At 48.5% G+C, this 19,410-nt stretch overlaps 1 protein-coding gene across 2 annotated transcripts in view; it reads right to left on the bottom strand.

The window, feature by feature from the left end:
- Window positions 1-19,410, bottom strand: part of CLCN2 (chloride voltage-gated channel 2) — a 580,205-nt gene that overhangs the window by 343,531 nt on the left and 217,264 nt on the right. For both annotated transcript variants that reach the window (XM_085635528.1, XM_085635529.1), the window contains exon 2: window positions 10,354-10,510. In XM_085635528.1, coding sequence (XP_085491654.1) covers window positions 10,354-10,510 — 157 coding nt within the window. The remainder of the gene's footprint in view (window positions 1-10,353; window positions 10,511-19,410) is intronic.

The raw sequence follows: 19,410 nt of genomic DNA, 5'->3' as shown, positions 1-19,410 counted from the left end.
CAGGGTTTCGTGTATTTGGGGATTTTTATATCCATGGATCCTGCTGTGCGCTATGAGAGGAATCTGCTCCCCCCCTTGGCACGCTTGAGGCGAGATGTTGAAGGTTGGCGGAGGCTGCCGCTCTCCCTTGTTGGGCGTGCGGCCCTGTTCAAAATGATGTCTCTTCCCCGCTTCCTCTACGCCCTCCAGAACACCTTGGACTGGGTACCGGCCAGATACTTTCGGGAGGTTGAAGGCCTCCAACGGACGTTGCTGTGGGATGGGCGGCCGCGAATAGCTATTTCAAAGTTGACGCTCCCATGGTACGATGGGGGCATTGCGCTCCCTGACATCCGACGGTACTATTGGGCCACGCAGCTGAGCGCGATCAATCATGGGTTTTATGGCCCTGCCCTCAGCCCTGGGTATGCCATGGATAGGTGGCTGCTGCGTGGCGGCAACTACTACAGGGCGTTGTATTCGCGGTCCTTAGACTCGTCCCTCACGGGGCCCACAGGTGTGGCGGTGCGTGTATGGAAGATGGCGACTGACTCGTTGGGCTGGAAGGATAGGCTCACCCTCGCTACCCCATTGTTTGAATCGGAAAGATTGGGAAGACTCTGGCATACGAAGGGCTTTGATAAGTGGGACCTGATGGGTATATCCAGGGTGGGAGATGTGCTGCATAAGGGGAGGGTGAAGTCCTTCGAGGAGTTGCAGATTGAGTATGAGCTGGGGCCCTCCGAGTATTTCAGGTATATCCAGCTGCGTCACGCCCTCCGATCAGTCCTCGTGGAGGGTGAGAAGGTGCCGGAGTCCTCTCCCCTTGAGGACCGAGTCCTTGATGGTCATATGCCCGAGAGCACGATCTCGCTCATATATAAGAAGTTGATTAACGTCCGGGCAGACATGCTTTTGGGGCTGAGAGAACAGTGGACCAGGGATGGCCTTGAGTTGGATAATGAGGACTGGCAGTCAGCGGTTTCTTCTCCTAAGGAGGTTGCGATCCCGTCGCGTCTGAGGCTGGTGCAGCTTAAAATACTGCACCGGGTGTATGTGACGGGGCCAAGACTGGTCCACATGGGATTCTCGGAGGACGGCCTGTGCAGAAGGGGATGTGGTATGGTGGGTACTTTCCTGCACATCATTTGGGAATGTGGTGTCATTGTGGAGTTCTGGAGGGGAGTCCATGCAGTTATGGGGGAGGTGACGGGCACTGCGGTACAGCCGGAGGCGCGGTGTTGCCTCCTGAACGTCTGGGGGCCCACTGACCTCGATGAGGCGCAGACCCAATGGGTGACTCTGGGTAACATGGTTGCTAAAAGGGATATCGCGCGATTGTGGGGCTCCTCGGGACCCCCTACACTGACCGCGTGGAAGGAGAACATGGACTGGAGCATTTTTAGGGAAAAGACGGTCTACTGCTCTAGAGGTCGCCCCCGGAAGTGGCATGCCATCTGGGGGCGGTGGAACCGATACAGGGGGGGAATATGTCTTGCCCCGGATCTGGAACCTCCCGAGGAACAGCTTTCCCCCTGACCTACTTTCCAGCACAGTTTGGTTTTAGGAACCGTTTTGGGCCTCTGCTGTCCCCCTTCTTCCTCCGTACACAGTCTTGTAACTAGTAGATGAGTGGGGTCCGGCCTCCCCTGGGGGCTTTCGCCATGGGCTTTCAATGTCCTTGCCTTGCTGGGGTTTGTTGTGAGTTTTTTCTGTGTTTACTTAAAATTGGACCTTTGCATTACTCTTTGAACTGTATTGGGGACACATCACTGTATCTAACTCTCAATGCTGCCGAACCTCCGGGCTGTCGGCTGAATAGCTGTGTCCTGAATTTTGAAATAAAGATTTTCAAAAAAAAAAAAAAAAAAAAAAAAGAAGGTTTGTGCCGGGCAAAAGGATTACTTTGCCAGGTCGAAATGGCAGTGTAAACCACACACACAAGCTCTGCAATGACAGGTCTACAACATGCTTAAGAGACTACTTAAGTGGGTGGCACAATCGGTGCTACAGGCTCTCTAGTAGCATTTAATTTACAGGCCCTGCGCACTTATAGTGCACTTTACTAGGGACTTAGAAGTAAAGTAAATATTCCAATTGGGGTTAAGCCAATGTTACCATGATTAAAGGAGAGAGCACAAGCACGTTAGCACTGGTTAGCAGTGTGAAAGAGTGCAGTCCCCGAAGGCTGGCAATAACGCTAAAACAGGAGGCCTGAAGGCAAAACGTTAGGGGGGAATTAGTGGGGGGGTGGGAACAACACCAAGGATGCCAGGTCTAACAAACATCAAGGAGATAAAGAAGAAATTCTGCACAATTAATGGAACATTGAAAGACAAAGAAGAAAAAGAGCTCTTGAACGGAGACAACATAAAAAAAGAAGATGGAAGGAAATAATTGAAGAACTATACAAGTGAGATGGAATCATGTCGGAGACGTTTGAAGATCAAATCTCAGATACAGGGATTGGTATTCTGGGAAGTGAGACTAGATGGGCATTGAAACTCATAGCTAAGTGCAGAACAGCTGGAATGGATACAATACCAATTGAATTTCTTAATAAAAAAACTGAGTATCCTCGATCAACGCAATGATCGATATTTGTCAGCAGACATGGAGGAGGATGCAAGGGCTGAAAGACAGAAAGAGATCCAAATTTGTACCAATCCCAAAGAAATGGGATGCAAAAGATGCTCAAACTACCACAGAATAGGTCCATAATCACATGCCTTTAAGAGCATGATGATGATCACGCAAGACAGACTCCAACCAAACATGGAGTGTAAATTGTAAGATGTACAAGGTGGATCCAGAAAAGGAACAGGAACGCGTGACCAGATCTCGAACATGCGATGGATAATTGAAAAAGCCAGAGAATTTCAGAAATACGTCTTATTCTGCTTTATAGACTGTATCATGGCCTTCGTCTGCATTGATGGTGGAAAACTGTGGAATGTATTAAAAGACAAGGGTGTGCCAACCCACCTGGTCAGCCTCGTGAGGCATCTCTACACCAGCCAAGAAGCGGCAACAGAGCGGATCAATGTTGCAAAAGGTGTTTGACAAGGTTGTATCCAATCAGCAGATTTGTACCATCTCAGCACTTAGCACATAATGAAAAAATCCAGACTTGATGATGTTCAGACTGGAATCAAAATTGAAAGCAGGAAGATCAACAACCGACGTTATGCTGATGACAACCCTGATGGCGTAAAGTGCAGAAGATCTCAAAGCAATGATGGCGTAAAGTCCAGAAGACCTCAAAGCAATGATTGTCAAGATCTATGAGAATAGCAGCTGGACTAGAGCCAATTGTGAAAAAGACTAAAAATCATGTCAACACGAATCTTGTATTGTATTGCATTGTATAAGATTCTTGTATAGCGCAGCTGTCACCCAACGGGTATCCTGGCTCTTAGAGACCAATATGGATTGGGTCAACGAGAACCGGCTGAACTACTAATCAGATGTAAGTCTCAGAATGGACAATGCAGATATAGAGATCACCAAAGACGTCATTTTCCTCGGATTACAGCTAAGTCGAGAAGGCAACTGCAGCCCTGAAGTCAGAAGATGGCGACAACTGGGAAGGAAAGCCGTGACGAGCCAGGACAAAGAGATAAAGGGCTCATTATGACTGGGTCGCAAACCTCACACACAAAGACGACTCGTTCCCTCCCCAACCCCTCTAGCCCGCTATCCTGCTCACTTTTTCATCCACCGTGGACCCTCTCTTCCACCTCCCCTGTCAGCAGGGCTTTAAGTGGAATGAAAACACTGGGGGGCCTCCCAAAGGGGCGTGGCCGATGGGGGAGGCCTCTCAAAGGGGCGTGGCCGATGTTATTAAGGGCGTGGCTTCAGAACACATACGCTAATAAGCTGTGCTTCGCACAGTGTGCTGCCGAACTGGTATTTTCCTGCTTCTGTCATTGCATGCAAATACACAATACAACAAGTAAAATGACACTTACAACAACCCAGGACTGTTGGCTTTTTTCAATGGCAGATAGTTGCATAAGACAAATGAGCAACAACTATTGCTTTGTTGTGTATAATATTTAAAATGCTTCCGTTCTGAAATGAGGAGACTGTGACTGAACTCTAACTAGTCTCTCCGAAGTTACATCAAAGGCTGTGAAGGGTGGGGCTGCTGCAGAGGTAAGATTTTTTTTCCGCCCGGAGGGTGAGGGCAAAAATGGAGAGCCCGAAGGGGACTCGTCTCAGCTCCTGCTTTTTAAAACTACCGGTGTTGAGCACCGACAGGACCCGGCCCACTTAAAGCCCTGTCTGTCACTATCCCACTCTGTGCTGTGAGACGAATGTAGGCGCAGAGAAGCACTAAAGCAAAGAAGTTAAAAAGCAAGCGACACAGCATCCAATTTGATCGGACTCCGTACTACTGGGATGTACAGACCCCACACCGCTGGATCCTATTAACTACTATAGGGTTGTCATCCCATATGGACCCCAAGGATTAAGCGACCTCAAACCACTTGAACTAGGTCAATGTACATCTCATATGCAGCCTGGCTTGTTATTACCGGCCCTATACCGCTCACTTGCAGTCCCTTCTCACTCGTATAACAGGCTTCTGCGCACAACACTAACTTTGTTTGGCGGCCTACGTACCCCCAAGGACACGCTTTGTTTACATTTATAGATATAGCCGCAATTAACATCTGGTTTGTAGACTGTTGTGCTTGGCTTGCAACACACGGAGCACGAGCGCCCTCTAGTGGCACATTTCAGCATTACATTGGTACCAACAATAATTCCTGTATTTTAGATATGCTATCGTCTCTGGCGTGCGATGGCCCACTGATGAAATTGACAGAAGCGAATCCTCAGATCTGATCACCTCTGTCAGGAGAGACTGATTGCGAGGGCGGGATTCTTATCTCTCACTTAGCTCTCACTAAAGTATGAAGGTTTACTCTATACATACATAAAGAATATGATTTTCAAACCTCAGAAAAGAGAACGGTGAGACCACATCTTGTCTAACTAAGGGTCCCACCCACCTCCAGCACGGATTTTGGCTCGAAGGTTTCGCAGCAGATACGGTGTAATAATGAAAGCATTGATTAGACAGGTGCAACAATGGGTGACTGATCAGGTTAATCGCGTTAATTTTGTAATTGCAAAAAACGCACGAGCCTTTCCAAACCAGGACGGTGCCTGGAGAAAGTAACCAAGCTTCAGAGGAATTGTCCGGCTACTTACCTTTAGGAAGGCTTAAGGCCGATTATTTTAATTGTGTACTGTGGTTGAAGTGCATATTTGCCTCAATGCACACAGCACTGGAGAAATGTCCGATTATTTGTCTGGAAACCTTTACTAACCTGTAACCAAGGCCCCTGGAATTATGCGGCAGGAGAGTGCCAAGTTGTGCATTAGGGTTGAGTAAGTTATGCAGCAAGAAAAGGCAACTTATGCGGCATAATGCGGCACATTGTGTAATAGTATCAATTGATTATTTCATCATTTTAAAACTTGGTAACACTGTCTGGGCATTGGTTGCACCTCATTAGTACCCGTTTTAACACCCGAATATAGCAATAAGCAACAGAAAAGCAACAGAAAAGTGACAAGTCCAGCTTTGCAAAGGGCCTTACGCTGTGAAGCAACACGTGTCACTACATTTTTAGTATTGAATTGAATAAGCTTTATTTCGATACATAGATATCATAAAAGCACAAACGATTATAAAAATGTTGGCAATCATAAAAACAGAGATTTAGAAGTACCAGCATCGCCAAGGTTCCTAGGCAGATAAAATTTAAAACACATATAAACATAATAAATAGGACAATTGAGTTAAAAAGCTATATCAGAGTAATTAAACTGCATTACATTTGAACTGCGAGACGTTTAGATCTTAAAATCCAGGCCCACCTTAAAAACTTGGAGAGTGCACAAACATAGAGGGTTCTGGTATCTGATCTAAGGATACGCAAGGCTTGATTATAGTCTCTGATCCCCATGTTTCTGCACAAAGGTTTAAGCCAGAATGACCTTGGGTGCTTATATTCCGGACAAGCAAATAAAATGTGTGCTATTGATTCGGGCTTGGTCTCGCAGAAAGGACAGAAAGGCGATGTTTGTAAAGGAGGATTCCAGCGCGCGGTCAACTCACGCACTGGAAGAGTACCCACCCTAAATTTAAAATAAAGTGCGCGATCAAAGGGCTTCTGAATAGTATCGAGATAAGGCTCAAAGCGCACTTCTTCTTTGAGCCTTAGGAATTCCATGGTGCATCGAGCACCATGGGAACTTGAATTCCTCCTCGCGGTGACCCATCTCCAATAGATTAACTTCAATTCAGGTTTAGGTGGGGAAGTTCTATTTACCCAGGCATCCTTTAGGCCAAGATCAAACAGTAAGGACTTAACATCCCTTAACCACTTGATCTTATGCCAACACGACATGGAAAGGATTTCGGACAAACCCTCAGCATACTTCGCGAGTTCCGGGGTACGCCAGAGGCGGGCCCAAAGAAGGAGAGGGCGAACTCTTGCCGTATCCTTCAGAGCCTGGCACCCTAAATCCATCAGCAGGGGAGTGACAGGTGTGCTCTGAGGGAGTGCCATCAATTCTTTAAGGAAGGTCGACTCGGATTTAGCGAGCTGATCAACATTATTCATACCCCATAGTTCAGCTCCATAGAGTGCTGAGCTTACACCTCTAGCTTTATATATCGTAAGGGCGGGAGCTATTGGTCTAGAGGAGGAAGAACGATGCTCTCTATGAGGGCTCCAGTAATCCGCTTGTGATTTAGGAGCATCTTGTGTATGTGTGATGACCACTGCATTTTGTCGGAAATACGGATGCCCAAATAGTCAAATTCTTTTACCCTTTCCAAAACGGCTGAGTTTAGTATAGGGGGCCGACCTAACTTCTTTGGTGGGTTCAGAATCAGGTATTTAGTTTTAGAGGAGTTTATTATAAGCCCTCTATTGGTACAAAAGGATTGGAAACTGTTCAGTAGGGTTTGGAGACCCATAGGTGTTTTGGATCTTAGGAGAGTATCGTCAGCGAACAGGAGAGTTGGAATACGTTCGCCCGCCAGGGATGGTGCATCAGAGGGAACTTGTGCCAAATGCTCCACTACATCATTCACATAAAGTGAAAATAGAGTAGGGGCAAGAACACATCCCTGGCGGACGCCCCTGTTCACTGAAATTCTCTCTGTTTTTTGGCCTTGGGAACCCCAGCGTACCTGTGCAAAATTCCCCTCATGTAATTTATACAGAAGAGCTAGCAGATATGGTGGAATCTTCATAGTAGCAAGGACATTCCAAAGGGTTGAACGGGGGACTAGGTCGAAGGCTGTTTTCAGATCTATAAAGGCAAGGTAAATACTACCTTTCCCAAGAAAAACAACCTTCCAGTAGATAAGGAGCAGTCTAAAGACTTGCTCTATGGTACCAGTCCCGGTTCTAAAACCCGCCTGGTAGTTTGAGAGGATGTTATTATCACTTATCCAAGATAACATCCTTTCCAGGATCACCTTTCCTACAACCTTCTGAGTTGAATCTATCAGGCTGATAGGGCGGTAATTTGCCGGGTCATCCCTACCTCCCTTCTTAAAAATTGGAACTACCTCGGCCCCCTTCCAGGAGTCCGGGACCGGTGCTCCATTCATAATGGCATTAATTAAAGCTGAAAGGAGCTTCGCCCATCTTACTGGGTCGAGTCTAAGTATGTCCCCGGGAATACCATCAGGGCCTGCTGCCTTCTGGGGGACAATGGATTTAATGGCATTAATCACTTCCCCTTCACTAAAATGATCAAGTGATGCTAAATCCTTAATGGTGGGAGCCTCCAAACAGGGAGGCTCGCCCTCACTCTCAGGGCAAAATGAATAGAGCTTGGAGAAATGGTCAAACCAAGCCGCACCAGAGATGTTACAGGTGATGAGATCTTGATCAGGTCTATTCTTTGTCCTAATAGTACTCCAAAAGAGGCCAGAATCCCGCTTAAGGGAAGCTTCCTTTAGTGTCTGCCAATATGAGTCTTCCCAAGCCTTTTTAGCGCCAGCCACACTAATCCTATACTCTCTCCTAGCCAACTGGATCTCAGAAATAACTCTGCTTTTAAGGGCTGCAATTAAGGCCGATTTCTTCAGCCTACAATATTTTGAGTACCAGCCTCCTACTGATTTCTGCTTACCCCCCCCTGATAGTTGTCTGCCTTTGCCTTTTACTAAAAATAAGGACCCCAAATCTTTAATGAGGCCTTGGAAAAGCGTAGAAACCTTGGCATGATAGGTCTCATGGGAGTATATGGAGGCTAACTCTTCTTGTGCGCCACACAAGATGGATCCAATCGACTGGACTTTCGTCTCATCGAGGATCACTTTGCGCCATTTGAGGCGTCTCTCACAATTAGATGGACATACCTCAAGGGTAGTCATAAGTGGACCAACTGGCAAGATCATGGGGCCAGTGTTTTTCTCCCATAAAGGGTGTATACTTAGGGATAGCTGATTGTGGTCGCTGTCCGTAGACGAGATTACTTCCATGTCTTGGACGAATGGCCATAGTTTGAAATCAAGGAGGATGTAATCGTTCCATTTTTAGTAACTTTAGAACCCTTTGAGCTGGAAGTTAATATTTTTTGGTTAAAATCTGAACATAATGCAGCAGATGATGGATTATGCGGCAAATGTATAATTATACGAAACTCGCTGCACAATCACACAATTCCAGTGGTCCTGGCTGTAACAAATGGTTTGCATCCTTTAATGCTATAGATTCACATGCTTTAAACACTCCTGCTATCTAATGCTGGGCTCGGATCTTTACAAGTTGTGTAGTTTGGATGAGGGCATTTCGGTTTCAAGGCAATTGGTGCCCCTGAAACCCACAGTGCACCCAACTACCGACCACCAATGATCCGACAACAGGAATTTATGATTACAGGACAATCATAATTTAAAGGATGTGTTCGTCATGCACCCCCCCCCCCCCCCCCCGCCACCAGTGGTGTGATTCTCAAACAAACTTCTGTTGACTCTGTGCCGAAGCACTTAATGGGTTTGAGGTGTATGTGGCACAAGTTAGCCATTAAATTGTACTCGTCAGGCATGGCAGGACTAAGCGTCCTAGGACATGTTGGAACCCGAAGGCTGAAAAAACTCAATGGGAAGTGACGTCTGTGTCCTGGTGCATTGTGGGATTCAGGAGAAGCCAAAAGGCTACCTGTGACTGAGTACTTTTAAGACCTCATATAATGGCAGATTATGTTACCTATGTCCGCAGTATATTTTGTAGGGAAAAGGCTGTGATGGCACATAAAAGATGCTGGATGGCTGATTGTTCAGGATGGAGTCATATCCCACCGGGGACTCGAGTGGAATCAATCAAGACAGAATAGCTAAACAGAGACTCATCCAAACATCTAGAATCATCCCAGGCCCTGTCTGTAAAGGTTCCCTAGCATACTGGCCTTCTACCCATGCTTAGCATGCACATCCTCAAACTGGTCCTACAGTCTAGGGGCTCATGTGAGACCAGAGAGACCCACATACAATACCCATTGCCTCTGTGACCTGCCCACTCTTGTCTCGAAGCTGCAAACCTCCACTTTCTTACCAGCCCCTGACCAGAGTGCATTCCTATCCACATCTCCCCTTTGCCAGTGGTCTCTACTGTACTCCCACAGTTTCTTCTCCCACCTTTCTACATGTTGTTTTACCTCTCCCATTGGGTCCTCAATCATTCTCTTCTTTGTACATTATTTTACTCCCTTAGTGGAAAGGGGTTCTTGTTTTTACTGCACCCCCAATCCACAACTAGGCCGCCCACTCAAACCATACTGTCCTTGCAACACAGTAGGTCTGTACTTTCTCCATTTTCCTCTCTATCTCACACACACTCTTTCTTTTTCCGTTCTTCTGCTAGGCCTCAGTTCTGCTGTAGCATCAATTTTGCCCCCATGGTTCTCTCTTCTCCACATCTGCTATCTACCTCGCCATGCCCGTGCTGGCTCTCTGCCCTCCACCCTATTTTAGGCTCGTCTCAGTTCCACCCTGCCCGCTGAATTTATAGAGCGCACATACACCATCAGGTCTCTTGTCGCTAAGGTAATAAAGGCAGCAGCTGTCAGTCAGAATTAATTAATCATAGGCTTGTCTTAAAAGCCAGATTTTAAAAAGCTTTCGAAAGCCCATATAATTGGTAGATGATCTAATGTCTGGGGGGAGAGTATTCCAAGTGTAAGGCGCAAATGCAGAGAAACTAGCCCCGCCTAGCCTCTTTGAAATGTCATTGTTACTAAACAAATAAAATAAATACACACAGTTCACAGAAAATGTTCCACACTTTGTGTATTGTTTACTCCCTGCAGAAGGCGGGGGGGGGGGGCACTTACTTCGACACTTCGCACAGCGGTTCTTGTCGTACTCCAGGAACTCAGCTGTCCGCGGGTGCTCTCGTGGGATCGTCCTCCACTGTTCCTTCTCCTGCCGGATGCGAGCAGCCTCCTCTTTGGCAAAAACTCCGAGGTCCTGCGTGTAGCGACCATACATCTGGAGAACAAGCATCACATGGAAGAGGTGTCAGGAGATCGCGGAGGACCAAGGCCCAGGTGAAACCAATGACGAAAGCATGACCCCCTGATGGACAGAGAGACCCTTATGGAAGAACAGACATCCAAACAGGGAGATGAGAGAGAAGGAGAGGCAGAAGACCATTAGAGCAAACACCTACTCCACCGAGAAGTAGACATCGCCTCTGACAGGGAAAGTCAGATAGACTTGCCGACTCTCGGTCAGAGAAACAGAAACAGACAACAGACTATCAAGCGGGGAGGCCAGACAGAATGACTAATTGTTAGCAAGGGCAGCTGGACAGATCCTGAGACATGGAGAATAGACAGACAGAAAGGATTCTCGACAGACAAAATCCATGGACAGAGAGAGAAGAACAAAGTAACAGGGGTAGGAGACCCAGACACACATTAGCGTAAGAGGCCCAGACAGACCCCGGGAATTCACTGAAACCGACAGACTGTCTGACTACAAAGCAGGAACTGGCCGACAGCGGACGACCCAGATCCTGAGAGTTAGTGGTTACAATGTTTCAGGTGTACACCTACTTCATAATGTACAACTGAAAATACGTAGATCTTATTTATTTTGAATTTTTATCGTGCAAACATGACTCTTGCGTGAAACAGAGCGGTTTACACATTTGCAGTGTGCAGGGCAATAATAACAATAATATCATATTCGAAGAAAAAAAAAATACAGGATAAAGGTGGCATCCAGAAAAGGGTATGCTTTACAATGATCAGAAGGCAGAGGAGATAAACCAATAAAAACCAACATATTATAGTCAAGAAAGATGTACGATCAAGTGAGGTTAAAGTCAGGACTGATAAGTCGAAAACACTGAAGTAGCCGGTAAGAAGAAGTCATGAGTGGGACTGAGAAAAGAAGTGTATCTTGGTATCTAGGGAAGAAATTTGTTCATAAGGAGTACTTGGACTTCTTTCTTGAAGAATACAGTTGAGGGATTCATATATCTAGCACCATTTAAGGGAATATTGAGAAGGGTGTTGGGACTCACTCATGTATAAACGGAAAAGGACAAAACTGACCACGGCAGACCCTGAAACAGTATTGTGTATGCGTAGCGCTGGCATCAGGTACGTTGTAATATTGCGTTGCCCAGTGTCCACATCCTGGTACCCTGCTGGCCCTACTGAGGAAGGGGTACATTCAGTAGAAGATTTAAGGTCTCGTGTGCAGTGTGGGAGGGTGTTGGGGGGCTTAATATTTGGTGTTGGGGTGTTTCTGATGCCATCATGGCTCACGCTGTGACCAAGTTACCGTTGAAGACGTCCATATCAATAAATATTGTGTGCTGCGGTTGGCCAACCAATTTAGCAACTCGGCCAGAAAAGACTGGCTAGAATTTGTGTCAATGGCTGAACAAGCATAGGCACACTCAAATACACCTGCGGATTCTAAGGAACATGAAAGTCATGTTCTGTCGAGATATGTTGTGGAATTTGAAACTAGGAGTGGTAATGCCTGTGCATGCATCTACGGCTGTTGAGGTGTGAATACATTTTTAGGACATTTAGGAGGTGCGTCAATGGATCATTCACAAAGGTATTTTTTAAAATGGTAGAAGGCCAAAATAATTGTGATTTCAATGCTTGCTGTTTATTCAGAAAATACTGCATGGGAAAATATTCACGCCTTCTTGTAAGCCTAGTGAAACATTAAATATGTATATTTTGAAAAACTAAATGACATTTTTGGCACAACTCCTATACTAAGGGCCCTACACAGACATCCATTTTTTTTAATGGAGTAGGTTAGCTGACGTGATTTAAGGCACTTGCATAAAAGCCCGAGTGGGCGGTGATTTCCGCAGCATGCTGGGTAATGACGCACACTCCTGCCGCGTGTTCGGCTTCAGACTTTGAGCACATCATTTCTGATACATCGCTGTAAACTCCCAGCGATCAATTGCAGATTATTATTGACATAACACACAATGAACAGATTAAGAATACGAAGCACCGATGTTCAGACTCGAACATTGAGAAAAGAAGTTTAAAAATAATGCCTGCTGCAGTGAAAAGCCATGAAAACAAGCTTTGGCAAAGCCAATAGGTCTCACCAATGCAAGAGCTATGGCTTTGCCAATGAGCTTTAGACATTTTAAAAAACAGCATGGCTGCTGTTCAGCATGGCAAAATATTAGTGATGTAGAAGAGCAGCGTGGAGGGGAGTATAGAACAGTAGAGTGTCCTAGAGATGAGAAGCGTATCATAGAGAGGAGTGACATAGGCTGTCATGGAGTGGCGTAGAGTGGAGATGAGGGTTGTGGAGTGTCATAGGGTGAGGTATCAAGCACAGAGTGTAGTGCAGTGTCAGAGAGTCGTGTCATATAGTAGAGTGTTGTACAGTACAGTGGAATGTCAGAGTGGAGTGTCAGAATTGAGAGCAGTGCCGTGGAGTGGTGTAGATTGGAGGGCATAGAGTGAAGTACAATCTTTTATGGTGGAGTAGCACAGAGTGGCATAGAGTGGAGGGGTGTAGAGTGGAGTAGTGTGTCAGAGTAGAGTGGCATAGAGTGGACTAAAGTGGCAAGGAGTGGCATACAGGGTGTTGCATAGAGTAGAGTGTTGTGGAGTGGCATACATTGGAATGTAGTGTCGTGGAGTGGCGTAAAGTGTCAGAGTGAAGGGTCGCAGCGTGGAGGGTTGTAGTGTGTCAGAGTGGAGGATCATGTGTGTCATTGAGGGTCATTGTGTATCAAGCAGCGTGAAGAGTACAGGGTCACTGTGCATCGTGGAGGGACGTGGAGGGCCGAAGAATGGAGTGGCGTAGAGTGGAGTGGAGTACGGTGCCACAGAGAGAAGTACAGTGTCGTAGAGTGGAGTGTTGTATTGTGAAGTGTTGTATCGTAGAGTGCAGTGTCTTAGAGTGTCATGGAAATAGATAGAGTGGAGTGTCCTGGGTGGCTTAGAATGGACTGGCAGAGTGGAACTTAGTGGCGTAGTGTAGAATGGAGTAAAGTGTTGCAGACTGGAGTGGAGTGGCGTGTTGTTGAGTGTTGTGGAGTGGCATAGAGTGTCAGAGAGGAGTGGTGGAGCAGAGGGGCGTAGAGCAGAGTGGCATGGAGTGGTGCAGAGGGGAGCATACGGGTGTAGAGCAGAGGGCCATAGAGTAGATGAGCATACAATTGAGTTGAGTGGAGTACAGTGGCTTAGAGTGGCATAGAGTGTCGTGGAGTGTTGCAGAGTGAAGTGTTGTACAGAAGTGTCAAAGTGGAGTGGTATAGAGTGGAATGGTGTGGAGTGGAACAGCATGGATTGGCGTGTCGTAGAGTGGATGGACAAAAGAGTGGAGGGGCGTAGAGCGGAGGGGCATAGAGCGGAGGGGCATAGAGCAGGAGGGGCATAGAGCAGGAGGGGCATAGAGCAGGAGGGGCATAGAGCAGGAGGGGCATAGAGCAGGAGGGGCATAGAGCAGGAGGGGCATAGAGCAGGAGGGGCATAGAGCAGGAGGGGCATAGAGCAGGAGGGGCATAGAGCAGGAGGGCCGCAGGGTGGAGAGGCGCAGAGTGCAGTAGAGTTTTGTCATGTGCAGTAGCATAGAGTGGAGTAGAGTGGAGTACAGTGTTGTAGACCAGAGTGTCGGAGTAGAGTGGACGGTCATAGAGTGGAGGGGCGTAGAGCAGGGGTGCATAGAGCAGGGGGGCATAGAGCAGGAGGGGCATAGCGCAGGAGGGGCATAGCGCAGGAGGGGCATACGGCAGGAGGGGCATACGGCAGGAGGGTCGCAGGGTGGAGGGTCGCAGGGTGTAGTAGAGTTTCGTCATGTGCAGTAGCATAGAGTGGTGTAGAGTGGAGTACAGTGTTGTAGACCAGAGTGTCAGAGTAGAGTGGAGGGTCATAGAGTGAAGGGGCGTAGAGCGTCATGGAGTGTGATGAAGTAGAGTGGAGTGGTGGGTCGCAGAATGGAAGGTCGTAGAGCGTCATGGAGTGGGGTGGGATGGTATAGAGAAGGGGCCTCCAAACTACAGCCCGTTACCGCATTTTATCCGGCCTTCAGAGTCAACCTACTGGAAAGATGCCATCTGGCCCACAGAGTCGGCTTGGCTGTGAGTCAACCTGCCTGCGAGATGTCATCTGGCCCATAGAGTCAGCATGGCTGTAATATGGCGCGGCTCTCCGATGGCGGCTTCACCTGAAAATTTCTAGCCACCCGGGGGGGGGGGGGGGGGGGAACACTTCACACCTGCACTCTACTGCTGCTGTTTAGAAAGCATTATCGAATGTAACACCACCTCTAGCCTAAGGGGTGATGTTAAATGGTATAATGCTTTCAAAACAGCAGCAAACAGGAGTGTGTTGGCTCTCAGAACCGTCAATCAATAGTAGAGCACAAAAGTGCTACAATGACAACCCTGGTAAAATTGTACTGCCTGCCCTCGCCCTCACCTCCCTTTCAACCTAAAAGCACGTTCCTCGCCTCATCACCACGCCGCGCGGCTCTAGTGCAGTGCAGAAATCCATTCCAGCCGCTGGTCTGAGACGCCTCCTCCAGCACCGAGCAACAACTCCCCGCTAGGGTGACCAACCGTCCGTAAATTTCACGGACAGTCCATAATTTCGGCCGTCTGTCCGTTGTCCGTGAAGGATTCTTTAACGGACGCCATTTGTCCGTAATTTTAACCGGGCACCGATCGCACCACCCTAAAGCCGGCACAGCTTCCACCAACTTCCCTGCTTGACTCCGATGCTGCCGAGGTCGGGTGTAAGAGACTCAGATGCAGCACCAAAGCTCAGATCCCCAGCAGCACTGGAGAGGCACAGCGGGATGGCAACCCTCACACCTTCAGCCCTTGATGAGCTGTTAAAAGGTGCTTGAAGGTGACTGAGAGGGAGGGGCTGCAGCTTCAGGCGCAGGGGCATCTATTCAGATGCAAACAGCCCTGAATGCCTCATGTCTCTGCAATTTAGAGGGGCCTCACACATTCCCTTTCTGCCCAGGGCCCCAAACATCCTAGAACCGGCCCTGATTACACGGAGGCAGCACCTGGTTCTCTTCACAGAGCTTAATTACTGTCACTAAATTGTAAGCAAACCTCAGTTCTGCAAACATGCAGCCTATAATGTAATACAATAAAGAAATGGCACAATCGCACCCACACTGATTAACAAAGTATGGAGGACAATCAGTTAAATCCGTTCTCTTGGAGTATCTCCTTTAAGTACTGTACATCACAGTGGGGGATGGCAAAACTAACATTTTGGAAAGAGAGCCTGTCTTCTCGTTGTCTTGTCCAGGAGGGGGGGTGAGGAGCCCTACCCCACCCTGGAAGAGACCAAGATGATACTAGAATACTGCATTCCCACCCCTGTGCCCACCCTGGTGGATCCTGTTCCCCCCTCTTGTGATGGCTCCTGCCCCCCCCCCCCGATGGCTCCTGTCCGCCCATGTGGTGGCTCCTGTCCCCTGTTGGACAGGCCACACGAAGGGCTTGCTCCCTCCCCGCATGACAGGGCCTAAGCCCCGGCCCGCCAGGCGTGACCCACACGAATCACCCGCACTCCGTCTCCCGACGGAACTCCTGCCCCCGGACATCCATGTATCACGGGACCGAGCCACCACCGGCTCCCCCGGCCGGATCAAGCCGCCATCTTGGGCCCTGCGCCACGAGGCCGCGTGGCCTCCACCCGACCCTAACCCTGGGCCTGGCCGGCCCCGACATCCCGGCACCACCATCCACCCAGGAGGTGAGCGGACCACTTGGCAGGTCAATGGGAGAACAAAGCGTCAAGGGCTCTCCCCCGCCAGGTGCCGATCGCCTCCAGCTCCCCCAGGCGCTGGCTCCACCCCCTGCTGGGTGTCTGGACACCTTCATCCCGGACCCTCCGACCTCCAAGTGCGAGGGTCCGGACATCAAAGGGCGCCAGACCTATAACTAGGGCAGCTCCGGAGCAGGACGGCAGTTGTATCCTGGAGTCGAGAGACACCGAGAGAACTCAGCCTTGACGGACTACTGGCGCTGCCGTAGCCCTATCTTGTGAACTATCGTCCTGCCTGCTGGCACTGCCGCGGCCTTCTGCAACATCCATCCTCGTCGGGACCTGCTGGCGCTGCCGCGGCCCGTTGTAACGACCATCTTCACTGGGACCTGCTGGCGCTGCCGCGGACCGTGCATCGATCATCTCTCCGGGACCTGCTGGCGCTGCCGCGGACCGTGTATCAACCATCTTCACCGGGACCTGCTGGCGCTGCCGCGGCCCGTCCCAGCTAGAACACCGAGCTCGAGGATTGTGAGCCATCCACCATACCACCTCAACTACCAGACTGGTAACCAGACTGTCCCGCTACACCCTTTCCCTATCTTGAGAGACTTGAATCGAGGGGACCCCTGAGTCCAGACCTCCTTGTACCTTCCATCGTACCGTAAGAAATTGCCTATAAAGAACGCTAAATCTTCTCCTTGTGTGGTGTCTGTCTGTGGGGGGGGGGGAAGTTATTTATCTGTACGATCGCTGGAGACGGCTCTCCCCGGAGACCTCTCCCCTTGTCCTCGGCCGACCCTCCCGGTCCGTCTAACATCCCCCCTCCCCCCCCTGTGATGGCTCCTGTCCCCCCTGTGGTGGATCCTGTCTCCGCCCTGGGTGGCTTCTGCCCCAGCCCTGGAATGGCTCCTGCAGCGAGGGTGAAGTTCTTGATGGGCCTCTTCTCAAAAAGGCTCAGCTCAAAATTAATATGAAAAGGTGGGCGAGTGAGTAAGTGAAGGAATGGGTGGATGGCTGGATGAATTAGTGTAAGGGTGAAGGGATGAATGAATGATTGAATAGATGGAGAATGAGAGAGGATGGATGGATGGATTGATGAGTGAGTGGAAGGATGGATGAGAGAAAAGGTAAATAGCTGGATGTATGGGTGGAAGGGTAGCTGGACAGGTTAAAGGGTGGATGGATGAGTGAAAGGATGGATGAGTGAAAGGATGGATGAGTGAAAAGGTGGATGATGAGTGAGTGGATGGATGAGTGAAATTATGGATGGATTGATGAATTGATAAGTGCAAGGGTGAATAGATGGACGGATGAGTGAAAGGTTGGATGTAAGGATGGATGAGTGAGTGAAAGGGAGGGTAGATGGACAAAAGGATGAATAGATGAGTGAAGGAGTGAAAGGATAGATGATCAGAGAAAGGATGGATGAGTGATAGGGTCAATGGATGGATTCATGAGTGGATGAGTAGATGGGTGGGTGGATGGAAGGAAGGATGGCTAAGTGAAAGGGTTGATGGAGAGAGAAAAGGAGGATGGATGGATGACTGAACGGGTGGATGGGTGGAAGGATGAGTGACTGGGTGGATGGATGAGTAAGTGAAAGAATGGCTGGATGGGTGAAAGGGTAAATGGCTGGATGGATGAGTGAATGGATGGATGGGTAGAAGAGTGGATAGATGAGTGTACAGATGGATAGGGTGAAAGGGTGGATGGAGGGATGAGTGAAAGGATGGATGAAGGGATGGATGAGTGAAATGATAGATGGAAGGATACATGATGGATAGGTTTGCAAATGGTTGAATATGTGGGCTTACTTATATACTATTGCACGACCTCCTCTGATGTGTCTGTAAAACTTATCTATTGTCCTGAAGTTTTGTCCTGAATTTTGACATCCTGTCCTGAATTTGTGTCCTGAATTTTGACCCTTTGTCCTGAATTTTTACACTCACCGTCCTGAATTTGCACCAATGCCAGTTGGTCACCCTACTCCCCGCGTCTGTGCTGCCGTATCTGGGTGTGTTACCAGTGGCCAATACTGTGCATTTTCCGATACTCCGCATGGAGATTCTTGGTGCCACAAATCGAGGGGCGGCCCTAGCTCGGAGTCGTATGGCACCGAGATTAACACCTGTGCCCAGCTTGCCGATGCCAAAGGCCCCTCCTGCGCAAACAGATACAGATAAATAAATAAATCATACTCCGCCCTGCCGAGGCAGGAGACACAGCAGCCGCGGCCCGTGCAGGTGAGGGGGGATTTCAACGGACAAGGACGAGAGAAAATGTATTAAATAATTAATTTTCTCTCAACATTAATCCCCCCTCAACCGGCCCCACCGCTCTTACCTGCACGGGCCGCGGCTAAGACACAACAGAAGGAAGGTGCCCCATGCCATAGCTGTGGTGAAGTGGCTGCAGCTGGGGTCCCCCATGGCTGGGTGCTGCCCATAGCCCAGCTGTTCCTGCATCAGAATAGGCGCTCCTGCTCCAGCTAGTAATGTGAGCGTAGGAGGCATGGTCCCGCGTGGTGCACATATAGCAGTTGACTTGACTCTTAAAAATTCACTACTAACAGCATTGTCGTCATGGTGCGGTGGGGGGTGAGGGGGCATTATTATTTTTAAGTTTGCTTGAAAACTACCACTTTAAGTAAATGCTGCGATGTAATCATATTCTGATGAACTAAATTTGAAATGCTACCGCGTGTTAAAGAAACACAGTTTCAGCAACAATACAAGTGTCAAGATATCTCTGGTGATTAATATTCCTGCGGGAGAGGCATCAGAGATGTATCTGGTGACAGTTTTGACTCATCTAAGTGCAGAGGCTTATATGCCTGCTGCAAAACACGAGTATCACGCAGATCACAGAACGGCATTTTATGTGCAGAGCTCAGTGGGTTGCTGCTTTCGTCACATAGATCCTATCGTTATTCTGCAGTTTATAAAATGCAAACGTATTCTAGCTCAGTGAACAATGAACTGCCATCAATGAGCTGCATGCAAACTGCATGGTACAGGATGTTAAAAACGTAAGTTTTTTCCAGTGCTTAATTTGTATAAAAAAAAAGTACCGGGTCTCTCATCAGGAGGCCTCTGTAGCTCGCACCACCCATTGCCCCCGTCCATGCTGCCAGTGATAATAACAACA

Source organism: Triturus cristatus, chromosome 11, assembly GCF_964204655.1.
Source record: "Triturus cristatus chromosome 11, aTriCri1.1, whole genome shotgun sequence".
Classification (NCBI taxonomy): domain Eukaryota; kingdom Metazoa; phylum Chordata; class Amphibia; order Caudata; family Salamandridae; genus Triturus; species Triturus cristatus.
Note: the sequence above shows the minus strand (reverse complement) of the source record. Positions and strands in the feature narration are given on the sequence as shown.